Source organism: Equus caballus, chromosome 23 (genome assembly GCF_041296265.1).
Source record: "Equus caballus isolate H_3958 breed thoroughbred chromosome 23, TB-T2T, whole genome shotgun sequence".
In the NCBI taxonomy this organism is placed as follows: domain Eukaryota; kingdom Metazoa; phylum Chordata; class Mammalia; order Perissodactyla; family Equidae; genus Equus; species Equus caballus.
The window spans coordinates 14,143,210-14,170,703 of NC_091706.1; the positions used below are offsets into that span (position 1 = coordinate 14,143,210).

The 27,494-nt window shown below is 45.6% G+C and overlaps 1 protein-coding gene and 1 long non-coding RNA gene across 31 annotated transcripts in view; one reads left to right on the forward strand and one right to left on the reverse strand.

The window, feature by feature from the left end:
* AOPEP (aminopeptidase O (putative)) overlaps window positions 1–27,494 on the reverse strand; it is a 377,169-nt gene that overhangs the window by 169,187 nt on the left and 180,488 nt on the right. For 26 of the 30 annotated variants that reach the window (XR_011431756.1, XR_011431755.1, XR_011431757.1 and 23 more), the window contains exons 6-9: window positions 24,718–24,907; window positions 20,538–20,644; window positions 982–1,084; window positions 233–340 (exon numbers count right to left, since the gene is read on the reverse strand). Coding sequence is in view for 24 of the 30 variants with exons in the window: in XM_070249063.1 (XP_070105164.1) it covers window positions 233–340; window positions 982–1,084; window positions 20,538–20,644; window positions 24,718–24,907 (508 nt within the window). In the remaining 6 variants the exon portion in view is untranslated. The remainder of the gene's footprint in view (window positions 1–232; window positions 341–981; window positions 1,085–20,537; window positions 20,645–24,717; window positions 24,908–27,494) is intronic. The other 4 variants (XM_070249070.1, XM_070249068.1, XM_070249069.1 and 1 more) reach the window with 1 other exon arrangement.
* On the forward strand, window positions 17,957–20,328 carry LOC138920495 (uncharacterized). The gene is made up of 3 exons (XR_011431761.1): window positions 17,957–18,089; window positions 19,370–19,444; window positions 20,193–20,328. It is a non-coding gene; the product is annotated as an uncharacterized lncRNA (long non-coding RNA).

A 27,494-nucleotide genomic window follows, 5' to 3' on the forward strand; every position in this document is an offset into this window, starting at 1 on the left:
AGCTATCCACATCACTGTGCGCCAGACAGCGTTGGGGTACAGTCTGTCCCAGAACTACAGGGAGATTGCCCCCCCCGAAACAACACTCCTGTGTCCACTTCATTCACTTCCTCCTTTTCCTACTGCATTGTGTCGTGATGCTTTTCCCGACTTCTTAATACTCACATAACCTAGTCCCCAAGTGCCACACCCCCCGCAACTGGATAGCACAAACTCAGGACCCGTAAATTACCTGGGAAAGAATCAACTGCCCATGGAATGTGTGCACAAATTTTCTTAAAAATGAAAAATAGGTGTCATCTCCAAGTCTTTTGGCAAGGAACCGGAGAAGGAAATAGCCCTAGAAGAAAGGAAGAAGAAAACAAAATGGCTATCATGGGTTCATCAGAAAAACGCTTACACAGTCAATCCTAACTTGTCCCCCAGCACTTATAGACATCGACGATGTTCCATCTGACCTGTCCCAGGCTGCCCTTTATATTCTCACAAGGTTGGGCCTGGAAATTAAGGATCTACTCTTTGCTTTCAACTCATCTGTTAATGGCATCATCATCTGATTTGTCTTTGGTTTACATAAAGCCTGGACATCTCTCATGGACCAAAAGAGAAGAGCGGCCCAGCTCCTCTCTCCCACAGCTATCAGGAAAGGCCTTTACCACTTAAAATACTTCCTCATTACTCCTGTCTTCTAGTTGGAACCCAACAGCAATTTTAAGATTCTGTTCTTCAAAGCCAACATGAAGCAGGGAGAAGGGAGTTGCAGAGAAGGGAATAGTTCAGCTCCCTTTGATTCATGCCTCATTTCTGGGGTATGAAGTGCTTTAATTATTGGACAATCAGATATCTGCCTAGTTAAATGTCATTAAAATGTTGATTTCTTTTATTTTGTCCCAAGCACGTTACTAATCTTCACTGTCTACATGGACACCCTAAAAAGTGCTGCACCACCACCAATGGCTTCTGTCACTCAGATGTGCTCACCTTTAAATAATGAACCTGCATGAAGGCCTTCTCCGGATTGAGACCGTGTTTGATGACAGACGATCCTGAGTCACTCACGCAGCCAGTTTCCTCTTTATTGGGTCTAAAACGATGCAGTGAAATTTTCTTTAATTATAGCACATTCTTAGCTAATTATATCATAACATCTTCTTCTTTTTTGAGGAAGGTTAGCCCTTAGCTAACTGCTGCCAATCCTCCTCTTTTTGCTGAGGAAGACTGGCGCTGAGCTAACATCTGTGCCCATCTTCCTCCCCTTTATATGTGGGACGCCTACCACAGCATGGCTTGACAAGCCATGCCATGTCCGCACCCGGGATCTGAACTGGTGAACCCCGGGCCGCCAAAGCGGAACGTGCGCACTTAACCGCTGCATCACTGGGCCGGCCCCTATTCTTCTTATTTCTTATTTTCAGAGTTGCTCTACAGCATCTTAATTCTACTCAATAGTACCAGGTAAAATTTAAAACAGTTTACGTTACAAATTCATACACTGAACAAGGAGGGATTTATATCTAGGTTGGCAACCTGAGGTTGGCTATTGGCCATATTTTACGTCATCTTATCCAAGATTAAAGCTTGCCAGACCCTTGAGGAGACTAAGCTCCAACATGAATTATTTAAGAACCTATATACTTTTCTTTTGGTAGGAATGATGGACTGGGAAATGCAATGGAAAATGTAGCTTTACTTGGAAGAGTAAAAAATTTATATCTTTTTAAAAGAAAATTCTGAAAGCCCCACTGTTATCCACTTCTCTTGATTTGCATTTAGTTATTAAAGGTTCTTTTAGGCAACATTTGCACTCTGAAGCCATTTCAGAATCACACACACACACAAAAAGAAGTGATAGAAGCCCATGTTTTTAGAACAGGTAGGGACATTAGTAATCACATACATCAACCTCCTCATTTCACAAATGAGGGAAACCTAGGCACACAGAAATTAAGTCTGCAGCCAAGGTCCCACAGCTTGTTTCATTTGCGGCGACATTAGGACTGAAACCAATGTCTCCTTCTTGTTTATCAGGGTGTTTTCCATATGCTCTATGGTTTTAAATATTTTTAAAAATTCCTGTAATAAAATGTAATTATGTTACAGTGAAGCTTCAACTAGCTAAAATCAAAATATGTAACAAGGTATTTGCAGCTTTCAGTTGTTCTAAAACCAGTCCCTTATTAGACAAGCTTTGAAGCGTGTGTGCTGGGGTGGGGGAGGGCAAGGTCTGACAGGAGGCTTGGCACATCAGAAAGGTGGGGGGTTAGTTTTAAAGGTAGTGTGGTCTGGAACCCGAGACCTCAAGTTGAGTCTCAAATCTACTTCTTACTACCTGTTGCTTACTAGTAGGTTTCTTAAATTCTCTAATCCTCAATTTACTCACTTGCAAAATGGGAATAATGCCACCTATCTCACTAGGTCCTGTGGGGAATAACTGAAATAATATGCAGAAAGCCCCTAGCAAGGGCTGGGGATATAAAATTACTCAATAAACTTAATAAAATATTCTAAAGTTGTCAGCAATAAATATTGCTAAGTTCAAGGTCGGTCATCTGATGTTGGAGGCAACGATCTTAGTGGTTCATCTGCTCAATCCCACATGCCCACAGAAACAAACGTGCAAGGATGCTGGACCTGAATGGAACAGCCTGGGGATGACCCAGCTTGCTGAATCAGTCCCACTGCAGTGTGCCCTAGCTGCCAAGCAAAGAAGCCCTGAGTAAGTCTCTCCTGAATATTCCAGTACATTAACCCAGCAGACACAAGGCACGGAATCAGCAGCTACCTCAAGGAGAGATGGCGACCGGCTACAAGAGCTAACTGCATAGTTTCCATTCTTCTGCTTGATCCCTGACTTACGTACATGACCATACTTGCAAGAATAACTCATCCTTTTCATCTTCATTTGAGACTCCACTGAAAAGCATCAGCTTTATTCCTGCTTTCAAGTGTGTCCTGGGGTTGAGTGGTTTTATAAAGAAAGCCACTCTGGCCTTGATAGGGAAAGCTCACCACCCACAGCTTTGGGAGGAAGACGGCTTCTCAGAGTCAGCCTGAATTCACACCAGTTTTCCCAGCCCCAAAAGAGACAAAGTTGCTGTGAGTTTCTTACGCCCTTCAGCTCTGAAGTAAGACTACTAGAAGGGGAGGAACACAGGAGATCCAAGTAAATCTCTTCTCCAAAGGCTGGCTTCCAGGCTCAAGTGACTAAGGATGCCTTTAGTTGGTGGTTTTTTCCTTTGCCTAAAAATGTCCTTCCAGAAAGCATCCCTCTCTTACTCGCTTCTTCCACCCTCTCCAAATGAAGAAATGTTCGAGAAAATTCTTTTATGCTGACAGCATCCAAGGCAAACGTACAAGTCCCCACGAGATTCCTTTTACAGTAGACTTGGTGCTGGAGAGAGCAGTGCCCAGACAAACTGCAAGAACTCAAAGGGGGTGGTTGTTAGAAGGAAAAGATACTCCCCACGTGGAACAAGGGTGACTTCCATTTCTGTGCTACTCTGGTTCTCACACTGCCGCCTATCCCAGGTCTATGCAGAGAGACAAAGCACAGGAAGAAGGCAGGAAACAAACGAACTAGCACCACGTGCAATGACAGACGACTCTCACAGGTGACTGAAAGAATTCACAGCCAGAAAGAGTACATACAAATGTACGATGCCACTTACACGAAGTCTAAAGAACAGGCAAAACAGATCTATGGGGACAGAGATCAGAATAATGGTGACCTTTGGGAGGGAGTGTTGGACAAGCAGAGAAAAAGAGGAAGGTTTCTGGATGCTCCAGATGTTCTCTACATTAATCTCAGTGGTGCTTTCATGAGGATAAACAGTAAAAATCTACTGAGCCATCTAGAAATATGTGTACTTCAGTGTACGTATATTTCAATTAAAAAGTTTTTTAAAAAAAGATGCACATGAACCAGTACACATTCTGTGAGAATAAAAGTCCAGAAAAGAGGTGTTGCTATTGGTGTGCCATGAACATATGCCTAGGACTCACAAAGCCCTCTACACCTGAGGGCAAGGAAATATTTTTTTAAATGACATTGTGAGAGGCAGGAAGAACTGTGGCCAATACAGTTGGCTCAGTCTACTCCCATTATCATCCACCTTCTTCCCTGCCCACTTAAATGCTCACTTTCCAAGTGTGCTTGCAACTACAGATAGAAGACAGTCCTGGCCAATGAGACAAAAGCAAATGTCTGCTGTTGGGAGTGGGGCTCTGGGAAAGCTTTTGCTTTCTTTACAAAAGGGGGAAATACGACTGGTACTGCACCTCTTCCCCCCAAACATGACGGATGGAGCTGCAGCAGCCACCTTGCAACCAAGAGGCAGCAAGTCAACATGCTATGGAAACCAGAATGGAATGAAAGAAGGTAAATAGTCTTTGATGGTATCATTCAGCTGCTGGCCAGCCCAAGACTGCCTGTCTTCACACTTCTTACTGTATGAAAAAAGAAAAACCCTATTTGTTTAAGTCAACATTGCTTTACTATTCTATTAATTGTAGCAGAATGATTCCTAATGGATGAAGAATTGAACTAATTCTAACAGCTACCATTTCCTGTTATCCTCCTGTGCCAGGTACTCTGCCAAGCTCTTTTTAAGTATCATGTCCTTCTATCCTCACGAGAACCTGATGGGGCAGGTACTGTGACTATGCCCATTGAAAAGCAAAGGAAAGTGAGGCCTGAAGAAGACCACAAAGCTAGTTAGTGGCAGGGTTTAAGCTGAAACCTGGGTCCACAGAACACCAAAGTCCTAGCTGCATTCCGGGACGTTCCCAGGATCCAGGCCCCCATTCTCATCGTGCCTTAGACACGTCGCTTACCCTCCCTGAAGCTCAGTCTCCTCACCTGTGAAGAGTGTGATGAGGCTCAGATAAGGTGAAAGCACTTTGTGAAAGAAAAGTGTTAAGCATCTCTTAGACATTATACGCCAGTGTTTATTTCCTTGGCTGGAATACATGGAATGTGAGCGATCAAGTTACCAAGGTCGTTTGGGCTTAAACGCCCTTGGTTTCTGTTGTACCTGGCACCACATGTAACAACTGCGATTAGCATGGCCTTTCCCTGCCCACCTCCTTCCTTCTCCACTGCACTCAGAGGCAACAGGGACACGTAAAGAGCTTTCAGCCGGCAGTGACATTTGATACACCGTGATTTGATTTGGAATCAAACCTCCTGAACAAAGGGCTGATTCTGCAGAACTATCACCAGGGATGGGATCTGGGAAAATGCCTCTGAAAGGTGCTCAGGCGTGTCAGCTTGGGTCTGAACACCCACTGCCCTGCCACGGCCCAGACGGGCCATCCGCCAGAGTTCTCCATCTCATATTCCTTGGCAGTCAAAGTGAGAGCCATGAGATATCTCCATCTATAAACTCACTACTGTGGCGCTTGAGCCAGGGACTAAGCATCCCAGAAAAGAGACAGAAAGGGATTAATCAGCATTTCAACATCCCTGTCTGAGTGTCAGTCACAGCTGCTCCACGAGCTCTCAGTCCAGGAGCAGGGCCCTCACTCAGCCCCTAATAAAGGAGGAAGTTAAATACGACCTTTGTGTAGGCATTGGCCTCACAGTACTGATCTGAGCCACTGACTTGCCTTTGGTCAGTGTTACCAAAGAGAAGTGGATAAAACATTGTGTACACTTTTAACTAAGGATATCGTACTGTATTGAAGCTACTGGAGTTTGGCAAGTTTGATTATCTGCATGCTTTTCCCAATGAATTTAACAGCTATCCGGCATGAAGGTTCTTCCCCATCAGGGACCATTATCCTGTAGCACACATAGCAGGATATGACTCTGGTGTTGAAAAAGGCAATTGCTAAAATGACTTAAGACAGAAGGAGGCATCCCTCGAAGGAGTCAGAGGAAAGTAAAGAAGGTACATTCTGGTCCCTGATGGGGAAAGGAGGCAGTGGTTGGTGCCTATAGGAGAGGTCAGCGGCTGAAGGGGATGATAAAGAAGGACTTTGTAGCTGGCAGAACTGTGGAAAACACGAACAAACTCCACGGATTTTGATAAGCAGGGTAGCAAAATGAAAGATGAAACTCAGAAAAGCAGAAAGTCATGAACATCAATACAAAATCAAAATAGTCCTCAGGTTTTGAAGGGCCATAAATCAGAAATTCCTCTCTAAGAAACAAATTCCCAAACAGAGAAAAAAATAAGGAACAGACTAACACAATGGTCTGAGCAGTACATCGCCACATTCAACACGGCAAGAAATCATTTGGACACATTTTCAAAAGAGACAAAGAAGAAAATGGAGAGCAACGACATCAACATGAGTGTGCAGGAGGTTGCTGATCACGTGGATTTTCAGAAGACACATCCAAAAGATGACGAGGGGAGATGCTGGAGAAAGAAGAACACCAAAGCTACATATAAGAGCAAGGAAGCTGTAAAACCGTTGCCAGGAAGGCAAAAATTCAGGATGAGCCAATGCTAATGGAGAATGCCCAGGACAACAAAAACGGCTTTTGAGGGGATGTTTGGAGCATAAGGAAGACCAGGAAGATTCGGGGCCAATCTTCCTCACAAAAAAACAAAAAAGAAGAAGAAGAAGAAGAGAAAATGATGAACTATAGGAGTCAGCATAGTATCTCAAGGGCCACTTCCAAAAATTCACTCTGGGCTTCAAGCATCCTAACCTCTACTAGTCAGCTCACAGAATGGATGTGGTGGGTGAGCATACGGTGGGGAGTGTGTGGTGGCTGTTTCATGGCATTAGAGAAAGTTAAAAAGCAAAACCCTAAGGCTGTTGATTAATTACTTGCTAAAACCAGGAGGGAGTTCTTAGGGCTGTGCCCAAGGACTAACAACTTACTGGCTGACAGATTTGCATATGAGTTGAAGTTGGGAGTCTAGCTGATTGATTGACAGACAGCATCCACAGTCAAGAACGGCAACCACAGGTGGAATGAGGATCCAAAATTAATAAGAAAAAGTTAATAAGGGCAAAGAGGTTTTTAAAATTAAGCGTTTACCTATGAAAAAGATTTAGTATGTTAAATCGTCTGCTAACTCAATACGCAGCAAGAGATTAATGTGGCTTCCTAGACAATAAACAAATTGGTAGGTGCGATCAACAGGAGTAATGAGAATGGAGCAGGAAGTACTGCTGAGGACGGGGTCAGACAGTGTGGAAAGCAGTGGTTAAGACCTGAGCTCTGGAGCCAGACTTACCTCTGCTTTCATCCCAGCTCTGCCCTTACTAGCTGTGGAAACATGTCCAACTGCTTAACATCTCTATGCATTTGTTTCCTCATCTAACAAACAGGAATGAAGATGATACTAGTCCCTATCTCATAAGACAATTTTGAGCATTAAACAAGATAACATGTAGAGTGCTTAGAACAGGGTTTGGCACATCAGAAGCCCTCAATGAATGTTACCAAGGAGAAAAAATCCACGGGCATTGAGATGGTAAGATTGCCTTGAGAACGTGTATGACGCTGGGTCCAAAAACGAAGTATGGCACGCATGTGCATGCGTCCAACTCCATTAATGCTTGTCCTTTCTTTTCCAGACTATCCAGATCAAGGGAAGCAGTAACAGTCCACTGCCTTCTTCACAGGTGTGACCTCCAGCAGAGTGCTGTGTCCAGGTCAGAGGTTACATTTGAAGAAAGCTACTGGCAATCAGGAGGCAACAAAGGGCCAAGCCCAAGGCAAATGTTCTCCCAGCCTTGCAGGTATGGATGACAAATTCACCAAAACCTGTGACCTATTGTCCAGGAAAGGAAGGACAATGGTCTTCAGACAGGTGGATTGTTTGGGTGAGAACAAGCCGGAGCAGTGAGATCTGGACGCTGGAAATAGGTAGAAACTGGGTGGCTGTCAGGGGTATGGAAGGTTGGGCAAAATCACTTTTAAGGTCTTTTCTGACCCTAATATTCTATAATTAGGGAGATAAAATAGCCCAGAACATATTTAAGCTGTAGCATTTAGAAGTACAACATACATCCACTGGAGTGGAGTCAACAGGTTTGCTACGCAGCCTTGGCCTTGCTAAATCAGCATCAAGGGTGACTTGGATTTTTTAAAAAAAGCCTAAACGGGGCCGGCTCCCTGGTCGAGTGGTTAAGTTCACATGTTCCACTGCGGCGGCCCAGGATTCAGATCCTGGGCGTGGACATGGCACTGCTCGTCAGGCCACGTTGAGGCGGCGTCCCACATTCCACAACTAGAAGGACCTGCAACTAAGATATACAACTATGTACGGGGGCGGGGGGGGGGGGGGGGTTGGGGAGATAAAACAGAAAAAAAAAAGCCTAAATGAATTAGAGGAAACTTAACTGAATTTTATTCAACCCACATATATTCAGGGATAGATTTAGCTTACGAGTATAGGATCCAAGCAATATAAGGCTTCCATTATACTTCTTACAGGGTTGTATTGTGCAGGAGGGCGCAGAGGAAAGAGAGGTAGGTGCAGGTGCAATATACCTGAACTGTACCCTCATAAGCCAGGTTAGACGGGGCCTGCCTCTCTCACTATCCAGGGCTACAGTGACCATAACGAAACTCAGGCTGCCAGTCTGCTACACACGTTCAAAACACAACTCAGGCTGTCAGTCTGCTACACACATTCAGAACACAGGAATACAGAGAACCTGAAAATTACAGGAAGCAAAAGTAGAAAGAGTAAAAATGGAAAATCCTTTTTGTACTGCATCAAAAAATACCCCATGACTTCATCCCGGAAAGAGGCAATGAGACAAACACGCTTCATTTTACAAGGGGAGGCTGGAAGCAGGTTTTGAACACCAGCAGCATATGTGGTGCTGTGTGCCGAGATAATGGGAAGGCTCATCTCATCTGATGACTCAAAGAGGAGCAGATGGTCTGTGGGAGCTGGAGAAAGACTCTTCCCTCCTCGGTGGAGGACGCAAGGCACTAGGGACAGCAGCAGTGGAGGGCTTGCCTGGGTTTAAGGCCCAACACACACCAGGATGCTCAACAGGATGAGTAGCTGGGAGAACAGCTCTCCTCTGTCTTGTAGGCAACTAAGTACTATGTAACTCTTACATTTAATATGCAGTGCACTAACAGTAAGTGTAAGACCATTCAACACAGCAGTGATTGTGAAAGCAAAAAACTAGAAATTGCCAAAATGTCCAATGGTTAACAAATGGTTAGTTATGTAACATTCATATCCTGGAATATTCTGCAGCAGTTAAAAAAAAATATCTACACGTGTCACTACCAGAACGACAGTCAGGATTATATTACCAAGAATAAAATGGAAGATACGGCATGGGGTGGAGAGAATGAACACACACACTCGGGATGCTTGCTTAGAAGTGAATCATCTCTACGTGGGGTGTTATACCACCGACACTATGCAGATGTCTTCCTGGCATCTAGCACTGGAAATGGTTCCTTGGGTCTCATCGAATGTCCTGAGGACACCAGCTGCCTCCTGCCATAATTTCTTCTTCCATCTCTCCTTCAGACAATTGCTGGTAAACCCCATTAACGCTACAGTGATGTTATCAGATGTTACAGAATATCCAATGATTTCCATCAATTTCTATCTTTTTTTAAAAATTAAGACATAATTCACATATCATAAAATTCTCCATTTTAAAAATGTACAATTCATTGGTTTTTAGTATATTCACAAAGCTGTGCAACCAAGTACCTAATCCCCTAACATTTTTATCACCCCAAAAAGAAACCCCATACCCCAGGCAGTCACTTTCTATTTTCCTCTGCCCCCAGATCCTGACAACCATTAATCTATTTTCTGTCTCTGTGGATTTGCCTATTCTAAATATTTCACATAAATGGAATCACACAATATGTGGCCTTTTGTCACTGGCTTTTTTCTCTTAGCAGAATGTTTTCAAGATCTGTCCATTTTTGCAGCACATATCAGTACTTCATTCCTTTTTATGGCTGATTAATACTGCACTGTATGGATATAACATTTTATTTATACATTCATCTGTTGATAGACATCAGAGTTGTTTCCACTTTTCGGCTATTAACAATAATGTTTCTGTGAACATTTGTGTACACGTTCTTCTGCAGACTTAGATTTTCACTTCTCTTGGGTCATAAGGCAATGCTATACTTAACCTTCTGAGGATCTGCCAGACTGCTTTCCATGGGAGCTGCGCCATTTTACACTCTCACCAACAGCGTATGAGGGTCTAACTTCCCCAAATTCTCATTAACCCTTGTTCATATCTTCTTTTTCATTGTGGCTATCCTCGTAGTATGAAGTAGTCTCACTGAGGTTTTGATTTGCATTTCCCTGATGGCTAAAAATGTCAAGCATCTTTTTATGTGCTTATTAGCCATTAGTATACCTTCTTTGGAGAAATGCATATTTAGATCTTTTGTCCATTTTTTAATTGGGTTGTGTTTATATTGCTGAGTTGTAAGAGTTTTTTACGTATCCTGACTGCAAGTCCCTCAGATACATGATTTGCAAATATTTTCTCCCATTCTCTGGGTTGTCTTTTCACTTTCTTGATGGTTTTTAATTTTGATGAAGTCCAATTTATTGATTTTTTTCCCCTTTGGCTGATTGTGCTTTAGGCGCCACCTGACCATAAATGGAAGGGTTTGTTTCTAGACTCTCAATTTTATTCCATTGATCTACATGTCTGTCTTTATGCCAGTACCACATTGTCTTGATTACTATAGCTTTGTAGTAAGTATTGAAATTGAGAAGCGTGAGTCCTCGACCTTTGTTCTTCTTCTTCAAGATTGTTTTGGCTGTTCTGGGTCCCTTGAATTTCTGTTTGCATGTGAGGATCAGCTTGGCCATTTCTGCAAAAAATGGCAGCTGAAATTTTGACAGGGATTACATTGGATCTGTACATCAGTTTAGGGAGTACTGCCATCTTAACAATCTTAAGACTTCCAATTCATGAACATGTTTTTCCATTTATTTACTTCTTCGTTCTTTTTTTTTAACATTTTATTTTTTATTTTATTATTATTTTTTCCTGGTGAGGAACATAATATCTGTTGCCAATCCTCCTCTTTTTGCTTGAGGAAGCCTGTCCTTGAGCTAACATTTGTGCCCATCTTCCTCCTTTTCGTATGTGGGATGCTGCCACAGCATGGCTGAGGAGCAGTGCATAGGTCTGTGCCAGGCATCCGGGCCCGTGAACCCTGGGCCACTGAAGGGAGCACGTAAACTTGATCACTACGCCATCAGGCTAGCCCCTTCTTTTAATTTCTTTCAACAACATTTTACAGTTTTCAGTATATGTGTTGCCCATCTTTCATTAAATTTATTCCTAAGTATGAATTTTTCTTAATCTCATTTTTAGATTATTTATAGCTACTGTATAGAAACACAACTGACTTCTGTATATTGATCTTATATCCTGCAACCTTACTGAACTTTTTTTATTAGTTCGAACAGTTTTTGGGGGAGGATGCCTTAGGATTTTTTATATATAAGATCATGTCTGCAAAAAGAGAGAGTTTCACTTCTTCCTTTCTAACCCAGATGTCTTTTATTTCATTTTCTTGCCTAATTGCCTTGGCTAAAACCTCCAGTACAAGGTTGAGCAGAAGTATAATCCCTCTTTTCTATTCCTTCTCTCGTCAACCATTGGCTTGAAAGGAAGAGGAGCTTCTATAAAGCTGGATTTTAACACATACTGGGATATTCCTTTTTTTTAAAGATTGGCACCTGAGCTAACAACTGTTGTCAATCTCTTTTTTTTTTTAAAGATTGGCACCTAAGCTAACAACTGTTGCCAATCTTTTTTTTTTTTCCCTGCTTTATCTCCCCAAATCCGCCTGGTACATAGTTGTATATCTTAGTTGCAGGTCATTCTAATCGTGGTATGTGGGAAGCCACCTCACCGTGGCCACGCCCAGGATCTGAACCGGCGAAACCCTGGGCTGCCACAGTGGAACGTGTGAACTTAAGCACTTGGCCACGGGGCCAGCCCCTGGGATATTCTTCTTTCGTGTCTTTGCAGCAGGTCCAATCAAATACTTGTACAGTTTTTGTCAGCCATTCTGGGTCAAAACTATTGGCCAAAACATGAACTAAATCCAGGGAGTGGGTGGCTACAGTGAATAAGCAAATACCTTATAGAATGAAGTCAATTTTGGATTACACGAGAAAGCACACATTAGCTAAGAATGTAATGTACATAGTGCTGGGACTGGCTTAGTACATGAGACATTCTCAGAGGATGGGCAAAATAAGAGTGAACTCTTATAGATTGATTTATGTATTCGAATTATGTTGTAGGAAAATATTTCATAGGCAAATAGTGTTATAATGAATCAGTGCCACATAGGGCAGCAATACAGAAGAAGTGTGCATATATACTTATTAAATTTATTTTCTGAACGATTCACAAGAAAAGGCTAGCAGTGATTATCTTAGGATGAGCACTACAGTGGTGGGGATGGAACTTCATACCTTTATAAACTGTTTTCCTGTTATGTAGTTTTATTTAAAAAACATGAGTAACTAAGCAGTGATTATGAACTGCTTTATTTCTTCTTCGTGTTTTTCTATATTAAAAAAACACTAAACGTTATCGCAAAAATGAAATACCACGTACAGTAAGTATGTAATTAGGGGCCTAGCAAGGAGAATTCTATCCCTCCCTTTGAAATACCTGAGTGATGAGTAACTAGGGAATGGTCTAGAAAAATGAAGAGGGAGGAGTATTTGAGTAACTATTCAGGACACGTCTGTCGTCTTCGCTGGGTAGAAGAAGTGAGAGCTAGGGTGTCCCTCTAACAGGAAACAGGAACTGAGTGGGCAGCTCAAGAGGGTGGAGCTGGCCTTTGAAACAGGAAAGAGCAGAGTCTGCTTCTGGCTGGCTGGGAGCCCTGAAGTTTTTCAGAAAATGCTGGCACAGGTATAGCACTCTCCTGTCACGAAAGGGTAGAAACAGTCTACACAGTGAGCTGGCTAGCGTGTGTGGTTCAGATAAAGAAAACTGGACAGGAAGAACGTGGTGGAGGGCATCGTGGGCCTGAGGGATGGAGGCTGGAGGGCAGGGATTCCGAGACACAGATCTAGAGACTTTAGGAACCACACAGGCCAGTGACTGTGCTTGGAGCTCAGCTAAGAACTCCTGAAGGCCATAAAGGCAAGAAGTTTTTTCTTCTCAGGACCATGGTCAGATTCTGCACAGAGGCCAGGGGAGCTGTACGGAGCAGAGCCAGAGGGGACACCAGGGTGGTTCTTATATAGAGATTAGACCAGAAGGAGGTTCCAGAATGGTGGGAGGATTCCATTTGTCTTAGAAGCACTGCCAATTTAATTCTGACCTCAAGCTAGTTTGAGCATCTTTGTTTAATGTTCAGATTTTTTTTTTGGTTTGTTTTTGCTTTTAATCTCATCTTTTTCATTTCTAACCAGGCATTCTTGCAATTTTTTTCTAACATCCTCTTAACTTCTTAGTAAAATTAACTTTTTGAACATTCCAGCCAATTGTAAATTTGTTGGGAGGAAAGGTAGGTATCTCTAGGCTCTGGTTAGTAAAGAGACAGGAGCAGGGTGCTCTTTGTGGTCCCCAGGGGAGGGTGGCAGCAGTGAAGAAGAGACAGACCCAGCTCAGAGCCTTTGGGAGAGGTGGGAACGGGGTAGGACCAGGAAACCAGAATAAACCTGGCGGGAGAGTGGAGATGGCTGTGGGGGAACCTTTGTTCTCTCTGTCACTTGTTGGGCAAATTTACCAGGTGCCAGAGCATCTAGATGATAGTATCTAACGTGTGTTGAGTATTTACTATAGGTTGAACCATAGGAAATTGACAGTATTCAGCCATTTTAGATCCACCAAAAGGGCAATTTCCCATGATTCAATCTAACACGTGTTCTAAGTGATCTGCACATATCACATTTATTCCTCACATCCACCTATAAGGTAGAAACTATTGTGTTATTATCCCTAGTTTACAGTGAGGAGACTATAAAGCTCAGTGTGATTGAGTAACTCTCCAAGGCCACACAGCATGTAGTAGAGTCAGGACTGGACTCACCCAGGCAGTTAGGCTTCCAGGTTTACACTTATATACCCCATCCTACTCTCCTGGGTTGAGAGCGGAAGACTGACAAGCTCTGGAGCAGAACTCAGGCCTACATCGTCAGACAGTGTTTCTCTGAAATAAGGGAGGGTTAGTCAGGCCGTGGCCAAGAAGGAACTGGGCTGTGGCCTTTCACTCTGCTCAAAGTTCTAACAAACTTCACAAAGCCCACATATTCAGCCAGTTCCTTTAATGGGTCCATCCTTACGTGCACTCAGCGATAGATAGCGTCACATCATAGTATTAGAAGCCTTCTTTGAAGCTGTGTGAACACTGCAATCGGTTTTGAATAGGCCCAAATGAGCAACTCGTCACTCAGAGCGTCAGGCCAACTAAGAAGAGGATCCCAAGTCTTCTAAACTCAGGCCTGGGTTCCTGACACCACCGGACTTCATCTAGCCGCTAGACGGTCTCTCTTATCATGTGTTATCCCAAATGCTTGGGAATCTTTCCTAAACTCCATTTTCATTATGTCATTTTTGGAACTTAAAATAGCTCCCGATTGCCCGGACAGCACATGCAAACTCTTGAATTTGGCATCTAAGGAACTCCATTACTTAGCCCATGCTCACCTGGTCCACCTTCAGTCTCACGGGTTCTTATGCGGCTCTCCTCTCCAGTGAACCCATTCTCACTTAAGGCCCGTCGCCACAATCAATTCCTTGTTTATGTCTGCCAGGCTTTGCTTATTGAGCTCCCTTCCCTCCACCTCTTTACCAGTCTCAATGCTATACTTTCTCATCATCCCAGCTCAAGCCTCACATCTTCCCAAGATTACCGATATTATACTCCCAGTTTTTAGAACTCTCAGGATGCAGCCTAGGATTTGTCTATCTACTGTCTTGTGACCAATATTTCAACTCTCCAAATAATATAGAAAGAACCTTAGGGACAGAGATCATGTTGTCTATGACATTTCTTCAACATTCATTGAGCACCCACTTAGAGCCAAGCACTGTGATAAACAGAGGTAAACAAGACAGTCCCTAGGTTCAAAAGGCTGATGGGTCAGAAAAGAGATTAGGTTGGACTATATGAAATTGCTTGGGTTTTCTTTCTTTTTGCTGAGGAAGATTTGCCCTGAGCTAACGTCTATTACCAATCTTCCTCTTTTTGCTTGAGGAAGATTCACACTCAGCTAACATCTGTGCCAATCTTCCTTTATTTTGTATGTGGGTATGCTGCCGATGATTGGTGTAGGTCCCCGCCAGGGAACCAAACCCAGGCCGCTGAAGCAGAGTGCACTGGACTTAACCACCAGGCCACAGGGCCGGGCCCTGAAACTGCTGTCTTTGAAGGTCAAAAATGGTTGAAAATTGGCAATTTAATATCCCTCATCCTAAATATAATTATCAAATAATATAGTAAGGTCAGAGATGGAGATACAACCAGAGCATTTATGGAGTAGAGAGGAGGGTCACCAGCTTATCTTGTCAGGATAGGGACTGAAACTTTTAGAAAGCAGAGATATCTGTGCTGAGCCATAAGAATTTGGAGTCTTGCAGCAAGGAAAGATATTCTAAATAGAGACAACATGAAAAAAAGGCAGGGAGGTAAGAAAAAACAGGCAGACAGCAGGTATTACGGGCTGAATTATATCTCTCCAAAATCCTTATGTTGAAGCTCTAACGCCTAGTATCACAGAATGTGACTGCATTTGGAGATAGGGCCTTTAAAGAGGTAGTCAAGTTAAAATGAGGCCATTAGGGTGAGCCCTAATCTAATCTGGCTAGCGTCTTTATAAGAGGAGGAGATTAGACACAGAGAGAGACACCGGGAGTGCACGCACACAGAGAAAAGACCATGTGAGGACGCAGCAAGAAGGTGTCCACGAGCCAAAGAGAGAGGCCTCAGGAGAAACCAAACCTGCTGACAACTTAATCTTGGACATCCAGCCTCCAGAACTGTAAGAAAATAAATTTCTGTAGTTTAAGCCACTCAGTCTGTGGCATGCACATTTCATTTTGGCTATGGATAGAGTTGCATACTTGGGTTTTATCCCGACTATTAAAGGATGTCTCTGTCACCAGGGGGTGAGGCGTTCATGAGGAAGGTAGGAAAAGGCGTCTGCGTTTCCCTAGAATGGTACTGACTGTGGAGGCAGCAGCTAGGAGAAAGAGCCACAGCAGACTCTGGGCTTGTCAGCACGTCTCTACCTGATAGATTTTAATATATCTTTCTTAGCACGAGCTTGACTTTAACAACGCTTCCAGAAAGAGGGGGAAATGATAATAAATCAGAAGCAATAAAAATCCACAGAGCTTCCTTGCGACCCCGCCACTGTAGTCCTTGGATCTGCCGGCCTGTCGGAGTGTGCCAACTGGAAGCACTGAGACAGAAATGCCGAATCTAGCCGGGCCCCAGCGAGAAGGGGCACGGGAGCCTTTCAGAGCCCCCCGCATCTTCCTTGGCAAGAGTCACGACTGCTGCACTGGTCAAGAGCGGAGTTTTCAGGCAGGAGACGGGGAGTGGGTCAGTGTGGGAACAGGGGAGAGTGGAGCGGTGGTGGCCAGGCAGGGCAACGCAGGACAGCAAAAAGATCAGGCTCTGCCTGGCACACAGTTCCACCCAGGGCTACTGGAGAGGTGAGGGAGAGTCTGGAGAGAGCCACTGGGGTCTTGTCTATGGGAAAGGCCTCTTTAATAATTAACAAATGCGAAAAGGCCAGGAGTCAGTAATGTGAACCCTAGCATTTTGAAACTATGAGCAAATTGCCAGGCCGCAAGAGCCTGCAGCCCACACTACAGGCTCCCCAAGCCAGTGAAGGCTGAGAAGGCTGAGAAAACACAAGAAACTGATGTAACCACACGAAACTTGCGACCAAGTCGCTCTAAGACACATTTGATGAGAGCCATGATTCAACAGTGGATGTACGGAAGGCACAAATGGGAAACGGTTTTTATAAATTACTGAAATTAGCAGCAACTCAGAGCCAAACAAAATTTTAGTTTTTCTCTTCTCACTTTGTTAATACTCCAGTATCTATAATCAACACAATGTTGAGTTTTCTTTTTTCCTGATATCTACTGAAAATTAGACCCATGCTCTCATGTGTAAAAAGACAAAGATGCTTGGTCCAAGGATACTTGTTTTAGCCCGACCTTCATGTCCTTCCACAGTTGAAGATACAGGGAATATTTTTATTTTAATGCAAATAAATGCTATATTGGAAGCAAGGAGATGGTGTAGGGAAAAGAGGATAATTTAATCCCTGGGTTTCAATCCTCACTCTGCTGTTTATCAACTGTATGATGTTGGACATGTTATTCAGTCTTTCTGGGCCTTGAGTCACTAAGTGAAGATGTTAAATAGCCAGCAAGAGAGGTGGGGGAGGCCTGGCCAATGACACAGAAGGGAGTCCAGCAGAGTGTGACACACAGAAGCAAGAGAAGCAAGTGCTTTTAGTATGAGGGGGCACTCAACCATGGTGAGAGCTGCTGTAAGGATGCTAAGAGAAGTTTCCGTTGCCACTGGCAACAGGGACAACGTATCAAGACACAAACCAACTTCTAAATTGTCTGGGTTCATCATTTCAAGACCATGGGGTATCTTGAAAGAAAAAAAAAAAGATAGCATCTTCAATCACTGTATTGTTTTAAGAGACTTCTTTCCCAGGGTCTTATTTGCATATTAAAACAAAACAAAATCTGAGAACAAATTTTTACAACTCTGGTTCTTCCTTTCAGTTTCAGTAACTTTTAAGTTCTCTGTGACCATGTAAGGGAGAATTTGAAGAGATGGGAGTAAACTAAACCTGGACTATACAATTCGGGGCAGGCTCAGAAACATTTCCTCCTCATTGTGACTGTGTCTGATAACAATCGTTTCCACACTGATGCGCAACAAATCTCTCAAATGGAGTTATTTCATGGCTAGCCTAAATTTAGGTAAACACAACTTCTGAACAGAAGAAAAAGAAAAACAAATGCCATAACAAGGCTTCTAGCATAAGGGTCTAAAAATAGTGGATTCTTTCTCCCAGCACCACACACAAAGGAAAAGCTCTTGGCGGTCAGAAGCTGGGTTGATCACAGCTCCGCAGAGTCCAGAGGTAAGGCTCTCCTCACGTGTGCACTGCCTTCCCAGGCCTCTGCCCCACCACACAGCTTTGGTCACGCAGAACTGCATGTGTCAAAGGCAGCTGGAGAATGGAGAAACCGAGTCTTGAGAGGTGACAGGATTGGCTCAGTTACGCGGCTCACACGTACGCATGCTCCTGCATCAGCCACCTTACAGCAAACCTCCCTGGCTCTCGACTGCTTCCCTCCCAGCACAAGTTCTCTCACAAAGGCCACACTCACTGTCTCCACTTCCTGATTCCCTCCCATTCACTCTTCTAGCCACTTCAGTCTGGCTTCCTCCTCCACCACTCATGAATAAATGCATGTACATCAAGGTCACCACATCTTTCACATAGTCCAACCCAAAGGTCACTCCTCTCCTTCCCCGTTTCACACCCCTCAGCAGCATCTAATGCCCCATTCCCATCATCTTGACTCACTTTTTTTCCTGGCTTCCATGACCCCCGGTGTGTAAGTTCTCTCTACACTGATTTCCACAGCTCCTCTGCCAGCTCCTCTCATCCTCTTCTCTCGCTTTTCTTCCTCCCTGGTGATTTCTACATGCTCAGAATTTTAAGTATTTATAGGCCAAATGTTCCAGTCTCTCCAATGAGCTCCTGACTTGTAGACTCCACTGAGTATTCAGTATTCAATATCTGTTTGGCATCTGAAACTTAACACACGCAAAACTGGAATCTTTATTTTTCCCTCCAAAGCCTGCTCCTCTCAAAGTCTGTGTTCTGTCACCAAATAGCATCACCATCTACCCAGCCGCTCAAGTCAAAGTCTAGAAGTCGCACTGGACACTCTCAGTTCCCTCTTCTCCAGCCTCAGTCGACCAAAGTCCTGCCAGTCCCACTGCCAAAACCTATCTCAAACAGGTCTGCTTCTCGCCCCGTCACTGCCATCGACAGGAGCTCTTGCATGGACCACTGCAGTGTTCTAACCCTTCTCCTTGCTTTCCACATGATGCCTCCCATCCCATACAGCAGCCAGAGCAGGACTGTGGAAACACTAGACAGACTGTGCTCCTTCTCGGCTGACAGCCCAGCAGCAGCTTCCACTGCACCTGCAGGAAGGCTCGCTGACCTGGCTCCTGCCTGCCTTTCCCCACCCTTCAAGCCACACTGCCCTCCTTTCACACCAAGCCCTCTCCTGCCTCGGAAACTTTGTGCTCCTCAGATAGGCATTCCCCAATCTCCTTACTACAAAGCGCTGCATTCTCTTTGAGCCACTTCTCACCACCTGTAACTAGTTGTACATGCAACAGGGTCCTCGCTAAGTGGAAGCCCCATGAGAGCAGGGACCCCGTCCATGTTGGTCGTCAGTGGAGCTGTCCCACTGGGTGAGTGACGAGATGTGCGAACGGTGGTACTGGGTGGGGAATGCAGGGTTCCTGGCTCTGGAGCTCCTAAACAATGGATGAGTCAGTGTGGTTAGTGTGCAAGCAGGGGACTAAGCGGGGGACTTTTCCGTGGGAAGAGTGGCCACACCCCATGCTGCAGCACTGCACAAAAGCACCAGCCAGCCTCCCTGGGGTCAGGCTGAGGGGAGCATTTCCCTCAATAGGCAGTCGCTGTGGAGTGGGGGTGTTTATTTAAAAGTAAACAACAACAATAGAACTGGTCCAGGCAGGCTTCTACCCAGGAGGCTGACAACCTTGAGGGCTGCCATCTAAAGTGGCAGCGATTCCTGGATGGCCCCCTTCCCACCTGTCTGACTGCTGATTCCAAACACTTGGCTCTAGTCAAGAGGGTACAGGATGAAAGCTTCTGTTGTCATAGCAACCTCAGAGCTCTTGGGGCCTAGGCTTGAGGTTTCAGATAAATAACTGTTTAGAGGAGTGAAGAAAACGAGCAAAGCAGAGAGGGACAGAAATGGAAAAATGGCAAGAAGCAATCCTACAAGTGCTGTAAGACACAGTCTGAAAACAAAGCTCAGGAGCTGGGAGTGGCCTCCTCCCACAGCGCAGGGGAATGGCCTCCTGCTGGGAGGGATCCGGAACAAAAGGCCCCATTGACACAAACATCTGTTACTGCTAAACACTTAGGAATCAGTATTTTCCTAAAGGTTTTTTTCTTTTGGCTTTGAAGGGTTACTGTCTGCGAGGCTACCAAACCCCAGCCCTCTCCAAGTTTGCAGCCACCACATAAAGTGACTATTAGAACTTCAAAAGAAGAATTTGCTCCCGGAAATGGCCTTGTGCTAGTTTTTTCCAGGATGGAGACACCAGGAAAATGTCAAAAGGCAAATCCAAACCCACACCCTGAAAGACTTACAACACAACCATCACATCCCTGGGAGGAGGAGTAACCCAGCGCACTGAATCTAAAAGGGACCTTGGCAGACTGAATAGATGGCACCAGAGGACGTGCCCGGAAGGAGAGCGGGAGCGGGAGGGTGCGGGGCCCGGATGGGAAGGACCAGATGTGCTTTACCTCAACACCTGCATCTCCTCGGGGGAGTTCCGCACTTCATCCTGGAGGCGCCGCCAGCGCAGGCAAGCCCTCAGCTCCTGCTGCTCCTGGGCCTCGCGGGGGGCCAGCTGCTTGGGCCACAGACACACAAACACACGTGCACAAAACACAGTCACTGTTGTCCTCGCGCAGAGTCAGAGCCACCCAATGGAGTGGCTGGCTTTGTTTCTGAGGGGATGGCTCAGACGGCCTCCCTACTGTGCCATGAGCCCCATCAGAAAAGTGTCGAGGACCAAAGGGGCCTCTTAGGGTCCTCAAATGAAGAATCAGCCACTCAACTTCGTGCTGCCTGTTTGACGGGCACCCCCTTGGTCCCAGAACCTCCCCACCCCGCCCCCCTGGCCTGGAGAGAGCAAGCTCACTAGAGGGCCATTTCCACCCTGATTCCACCCAGCCCTTTTTCTGCTTTGTCTTTCTGCATGAGGGTGGGTGGGGAGGGGATGGGGACAGGGGACAACATGGGACACAGGTCAGGACACATCCCCTCCATTTACTGCCTATTTTCCCCAGCCCTCAGTCTTGTTAAGGGCTGTTTACAGTAGAGCCTGCTAATGCAACCCAGATGATCCTGTTTGCATATAACCAGAAACAGTGTACTGGACTCACTCTGGGGGAGGGGAAGGCCACCACACTCTGCCCTACTGGTCAGAATCAGCTGCTGTCACTCGATGTGCTCACTAGGTCCCACAACTATAATCTCCATCAGGGAGGGCAGCAGAACATCCACTGGGGAGGGAAATAGTATCTATAGGCATTTCTGGAAATTAAAGGTCCCTAATAGGTCATTCAAGAGATATTTACTAAGTGTCCGTTAGGCCCTGGGGACTTATGGACACAGACTCTACCCTGAGGAGGCCAGGGGTGGGGGGTCCACACAAGAACACTAACCATCAGGGTGCAGTGATGGAAGAGGTTAAGGAAGAACCTAGATGCCCCCTTGCCAACCAAGGTGGTGAGAAGGTTTTCCTACAGAGGTGTGGGGCTTGAGCTGGTACCCAGGGAAAGCAGGAGTCAGCCAGGGGAGCAGAAATTTCAGGAGGAGGAAAAGCATGTACAAGGCTCGTGGGGCCTGGAAAGAGCACGATGTGATTAGAGAATGACGAGGGATGTGCTTAGGCAAGGAGCAGGCTACCATCCAGGGAGGGACAGAGGTGCTGAGAAGCCAGCAGAGCTCTGATGATCAACAGGTTTTGTGTGGCCTGCTGTTATGGACTGAATTGTTGAAACCCTACCCCCAAATGTGACTGTGTTGGAGATGAGCTCTTTAGGAGGTAATTAAGGTTACATGAGGTCAGAAGGGAGGGGCCCTAATCCAATAGGTCTGGTGTCCTTATAAGAAGAGGAAGAGACGCCAGAGATCCCTCCTTCCACGTGTGCACAGAGGAAAGGTCACATGAGGACACAGTGAGAAGGTGGCTGATATCAAGCTGTGGAAGAGGTCTCTCCAGAAACCAAGCCTGTCAGCACCTCGATCTTGGACTTCCAGCCTCTAGAACTGTGAGAAAACAAATGTCTGTTGTTTAAGCTGCCCAGGCTGTGGTACTTTGTTATGGCAGCCTGAGCTGACCAAGACACCTGCGAAGGAGTTTACACTTTATCCAGGTTCGTGACAAGTCACACAATTCAATCTTGCGACTAACTCAATTCACTTCTCCCTACAGATGCCACTCCGAGCAGAATGCCGGTTTCTATCTCCTTGTTCAATGATTTCCCACTCCGCACTTTGCAGTGCTTGCTACTGCTCGGTGCTGAAGAGCGCAGTCTCCCAGGCAGCAAAGTGGTCAATGCCCCCTCATGCCCTCTTCACTGGCAGAGCCCGCTGCTGACCAGGAGAGTCCCGGGAGGCCGCCTGCCCTTCCTTGCCCTGAAGAGCTCTCCTCTCTTGCTTGGAAGGTGTGCTGCAGGCACTTGTCGGGGACCCGCAGCAGCTCAGTCTCACTCACCCTTCAAAGAAGGGTCAGAGCCATGGATGTGCTCTGGAAATGTTTCCAAAATTTGTGCTGGTTCTAGAATGGCCACTTTGCCCCAGGGGCATTCATGTGTTCACATACTGAAGAGTTAGTGCATGCACCTTGAAGGATGCGAACTGAGCTGTCTCCAACACCAGGTTAGGAGAAAAGGAGAGACAGAGAAACCTCAGCTCCTACCTTCCCTTTGAGCCCCCATCAGAAGTCACCTCTTCCGAGAAGACTTTGGATCTGCTCAGACCTGGCCTTTCCTGCCTGTGAACTTGCAAAAGATTTGGTGTTGACCTCTCTTTTCTAATTCCTTTTCTTCTTCCTTCTACTGGTGTGATTTTCTCATCCTCACAATTAGACCATGACCTCTTTCAGAGCAGGGCTGTGTCCTACTCATCCTTTCGTTCCTACAGATCTAGCAGAGAAGGGACACATGGAAGACGTGCAGCCGTGAGATGCAGCTGGGCTAGCCTCACGCCTCTCTAAGTGGAGATGGATGTATTCAGGGCAGTGAGAGGCAGGCCTCACGTGAAGAGTCTCAGGAGCGACCCCCTGGCTGTACTGGCAGGGGGAAGGGTAACGGAGGAGTGCTCTTTGGATGCGGGAGATAAAGGACAGGGAGAGTGTCATCAGATGCCTGAAATACAGTCACGATTACTAAGAATAGCACAAATCTCACTGTCTGGGGATGGAAGCACCCCAGGGAAGGGATGGTGACAGAGGCACATATTACACCTTTTTAACACTTGCTAAAAGCCTGCTACATGTCAGGTACTGTGCTAAGTTCATTCGCTCTGCAAGGTTAAGCACTCTTACACCCATTTTACAAATGAGAAGACTGAGGCTCAGGGAAGCTACATAAGCTGCCTGTACTCACAAAGCTGGTGAACAGCAGGGCTGGGATTCGAAGCCTGCTCTGACTCCAAACCCAGCTGCTTTTCCTGAATCTGCCACGTGGCATCTCTTCTCGGAACTCTGTGTGGCAGGGGACACAGATGTGCACACTGCTAGCTCTACTGCCAAGGTGTGAAGGGGATGGGAGGAGGAGTAAAACAGAGCTCGACTCTGAAAGAGGTCATGGTCTGGTTGTGAAGCTAGAAGAGGAAGAACAAAGCGAGGAGAAAAGAGGTATGAGTACCAAATGCTCTGGGAGTTGAAAGTTTCTAGAAGAGAGTATTGAATTGTGAGTGGAATGTTCAGCCTGGGCCATCCAGAGAAGGTGACCTTGAGCTGGCTAGTGAAAAATAAATATGATTTCAACAGGCAGAAGGAACTTGAACAAAATCATACAGGTATGCACAAGCATGGGAATTTCAGAAAATATTAAATAGTCCGGTCTGTGAGGGGTAGAAACGGTAGAGAAGAGAAGTGACCAAATGTTAGGAACCGGAAAATAAGCAGAAAGCAGTTTAGCTGCCAGATCTACATTAGAACTGGCAGCCAATTCTTTAAAGTAGAAGTTGTAAACTGGGAACATGTTGACAAAGTCTGGCCTCTGGGTATATTAGGTTTGCATAATATTTTTTAAATTAGTAAATTTCACACAAAAATCTAGATTTATAACTTCCTTTAAAAAACTCGAAATCCACACTATGAGCCCTCCCTTCAACAGTGACAACAAGTGGTCAGAGCTGAGGAACAGCTGCCAGTTTGCCACAGTCCTCACCCTTCCCTAATCTATAACACCAACTGCTTCATTTTTCATTACTTGCCAGCAGACATCTGAGATTGTGACTCCCAATTTAACTTTTAATCTCATTATTTTAAAAAACCCCACAATGTCACCACAACCATAACTACAAAGGAGTGCTCGAGTATGCCACAGCACGACCTTTTCTTTGAGTCTGTGCTCAAATGTTCCCTTATCAGAGAGACCTTCTATCAGCGCCTTCTACAGCAGCACTTCCCCAGCCCTCTCTATCCAGCTTCGTTTTCTTCACAGCACATGTCACCACCTGACCTGTTAAGGATACATTTGTTTTTCTGTCTAGTCTCTCTCCTATTGCTAGACTGTGAACCCCACAGGGAGCAGGGACTCCCTCTCTTCTTTATACAGCTCTCTCCCACAAACAGACCAGTGCCTAGTGCACAATTAGCACACAGAGACATGGTTGAGTGGATGAAGGACTCTGAACAGAATTTGACTCTAGGGAGTGAAATGCTTAGAGCCACTTTAACCCTACCTGCTGTGCTCTGGCCCAGAACACATCTTCCAAGTGAGTGGCGAACCCTTCACTCAGCCACTCCTCCGTCCAGTCGCGGGCCCCAATGGCTAGGCCAAACCAGGCGTGCGCAATTTCATGGCAGAGACGGGTCCCACAGAGATGGCTCATGCCTGTCAGGGTGCTCTGAGAGAGGAAGATGATGTGTGGGCTGTGGACAATGGGGGAGAAAACACACAGTGCCTTGTTAGAGCTTGTCCTCGTGGCTCCCCATGGGGCAGCTTTCTCAGCCTGGCGAGCCTGTTATTATCATGTGCATGCTAGATCATGACCGACAGACTTGCAGCTTAGATGCTTTTAGAAATAAAGTGGCAGTTTACGTTTCTGGCAGCGGTTCAGGTTGCCATTTCTGCCAAGCAGTTGTCTCCGTCATCAAACGGCTATTACCTGTAATAAGTAACCTGCACCAAAGTTTTACACTGAAGAAATTACAAGGCAATGGAAGCATTTACTCTGAAATCTGGACTGTAAAAGAAGAGCAGGTGTGAGAACGTGAAGTCCATGCTGTCAAGAGAATGATCAAAGAAGACCCTTCAGCCAAAAATCCCAGCAGCTTACAAACAAATTGAGAAGTCATGCAGAAGGGCAGGAAAAGCCGAGAAGAATGGAACCAAAAATTTTCCATTTCAGACTGGGGCTGGTTATGGAGTTAACCAACTAACAGGTGCCATGCATGGGTGAGGTTTCCAAAAGCCTCAGATCAACTCCGAGTCTTCATAAGGCAAAAATGTTCAATGGTATCGTCTCCTATTTGTAGATACATATACATTTACACAACATAACAAAATCAGGAAGAGAGAGGAGGAGAGAGATGGGAGTTAACCCATCCAGGTGTGCAAACAGCCCCAGGGCCGGCACCAGCCAGGGAGATTTATCTAATCTCATTTTCCATACCTTGTTTTAAAACCCAAAATACCATGAGCAGAACTGCACAGACGAAACAGGAGGAAGGAGGGTGAAGAACGAAGAGGCAAATAGAATACCTCCTGTGCTTCCACGTATCGTTTATCCAGGACTTGTTTACAGTCTCATTCATGACGAATCTGCTCTTAAAAAACTCTCTCCTCCATCAATTGAACAAAAACAGTTGTGAAACCTTCCAAACTAAAAAACTACGCACTGGCTCCTTCCTGCAAAGCCATTCGATGCCATTAGGCCAGCTCTGCTTGCAAGCTTGTCCTCCGCCCCCACGGCCACCAGGAGAGAAAGCCCACCTGTAGGTCCCTGCACAGTCACCCATTCAGCTCGGAGAGCCATGAGCGCTGAAACAGACAGCTTTCAGGTGAAATAATCACCGGGAGGCACCCAATGAAAAAGCGTCTGCCGAGCTCTGGGCAGAATCCCCTAGAAGCCCAGGAATCAGGATTGGGGCATTCAGGACACAGGGTGCAATGCAGCAGGCACAAAGAGTCGTTCAGAGCTTTGCCTCAGGAAAAAAAATAGAACGGAAGGAAGGAGGGTAGGGGGAAAGGAGGAGAGGAAGGAAGGAAGGAAGGAGGAAAGGGAGGAAGGAGGGAAGGAAGGAAGGAAACAAGACAGTAGGAAGGGAGGAGGGAGGGAACTCAGAGACACACGAGCTAACCTTCCTCTTACTGGGAAAGTCACCCACTGAGATGACAAGCCGTGCAACCTGGCATTTTCAAGTAAATGACCCCTTGCTCTGGCATGTGCAGTGCTACAAAGAAAAGCCACAGAAATGTACCAAGTAAATAACATTCCAGACATACTGCTGGCAGCACTTCACCCTTTTGGCTAAAACAAAACAGAAGTAACTTCAGGCCTTGTAAACAGGCTTACAGACAAGCCTACATCAGACGGGTGTGCTGGCCAGAGGCACAGACAGTGCCCACGTAGTAACAGAGACCCGTCCACTCAGCCCAGGAAGGTTACACAAGCTGATGACTGTGAAATCGCAGCAAAACTCTTCTTGGAGAAAAAGCCTGCCCTGTCCACGGTGACTGCTCGCTGCTGTGCTGTCCTAGTGTGGAAGCCCGGGAGATTTCTGCACATATCGAAGTCTGCGAGGGCCTGAAGGAAGGCACAAAAGCAGCTGTGTGGGGGGCTTTCGTTTTCCTGCCCTTTAATTTTTCCCTCCAACGTTCTTTGCTGTCTCCACCAGACCTCCTTCCCACCTGCCAGCACTGCGGACCTCCAGCCTGGCCTTGGTGCCATCTGACTGGGCTCAGGACAGACCCCGGCATTGCTGGAATCCCACCTAAATTCCCACTTCCCATCCTCAATCCTTTATTCCTGGCAGGGATAAATGCATTTCTTATTGTCCTCTGAGAAAGACCAAAGCTTAAACATCCTCGTGGATAGGAAGGAAGGGCGTTTCACTTCATATAAAAGACCCTATTATCAGTGGAAAACATGCTCTTGTCCTTGAAAAGCGATTTTCCAAGTGAGAAGCAGACCCCATCCCCTCCTGCAGTGGAGTGTGCCCTCCAAGGCTGGGGATGCCTGGGGGCCCCCCGGGCTTGTATTTCCCTCTGAAGGAAAAGGCTTCTTTCTAAACTAAACTAAAAACATGGAGTGAAGTTTTGATAACCTTTCTCAAGGGTTTTTAACAAAAGTCTGACATAAAAGGACCAATAGAATTTTCTTTCAAGGAGAATTTCCTCCTCTCCTTTTAACCCTAAATGTCAGAATTTCTCAGGTTTAGTAGAATTTTTAAACTGCTTTTTTCCAACAGGGAGTGAAGACATTATAATGCTCTGAAGCTCACTTAAAGGAGTAAT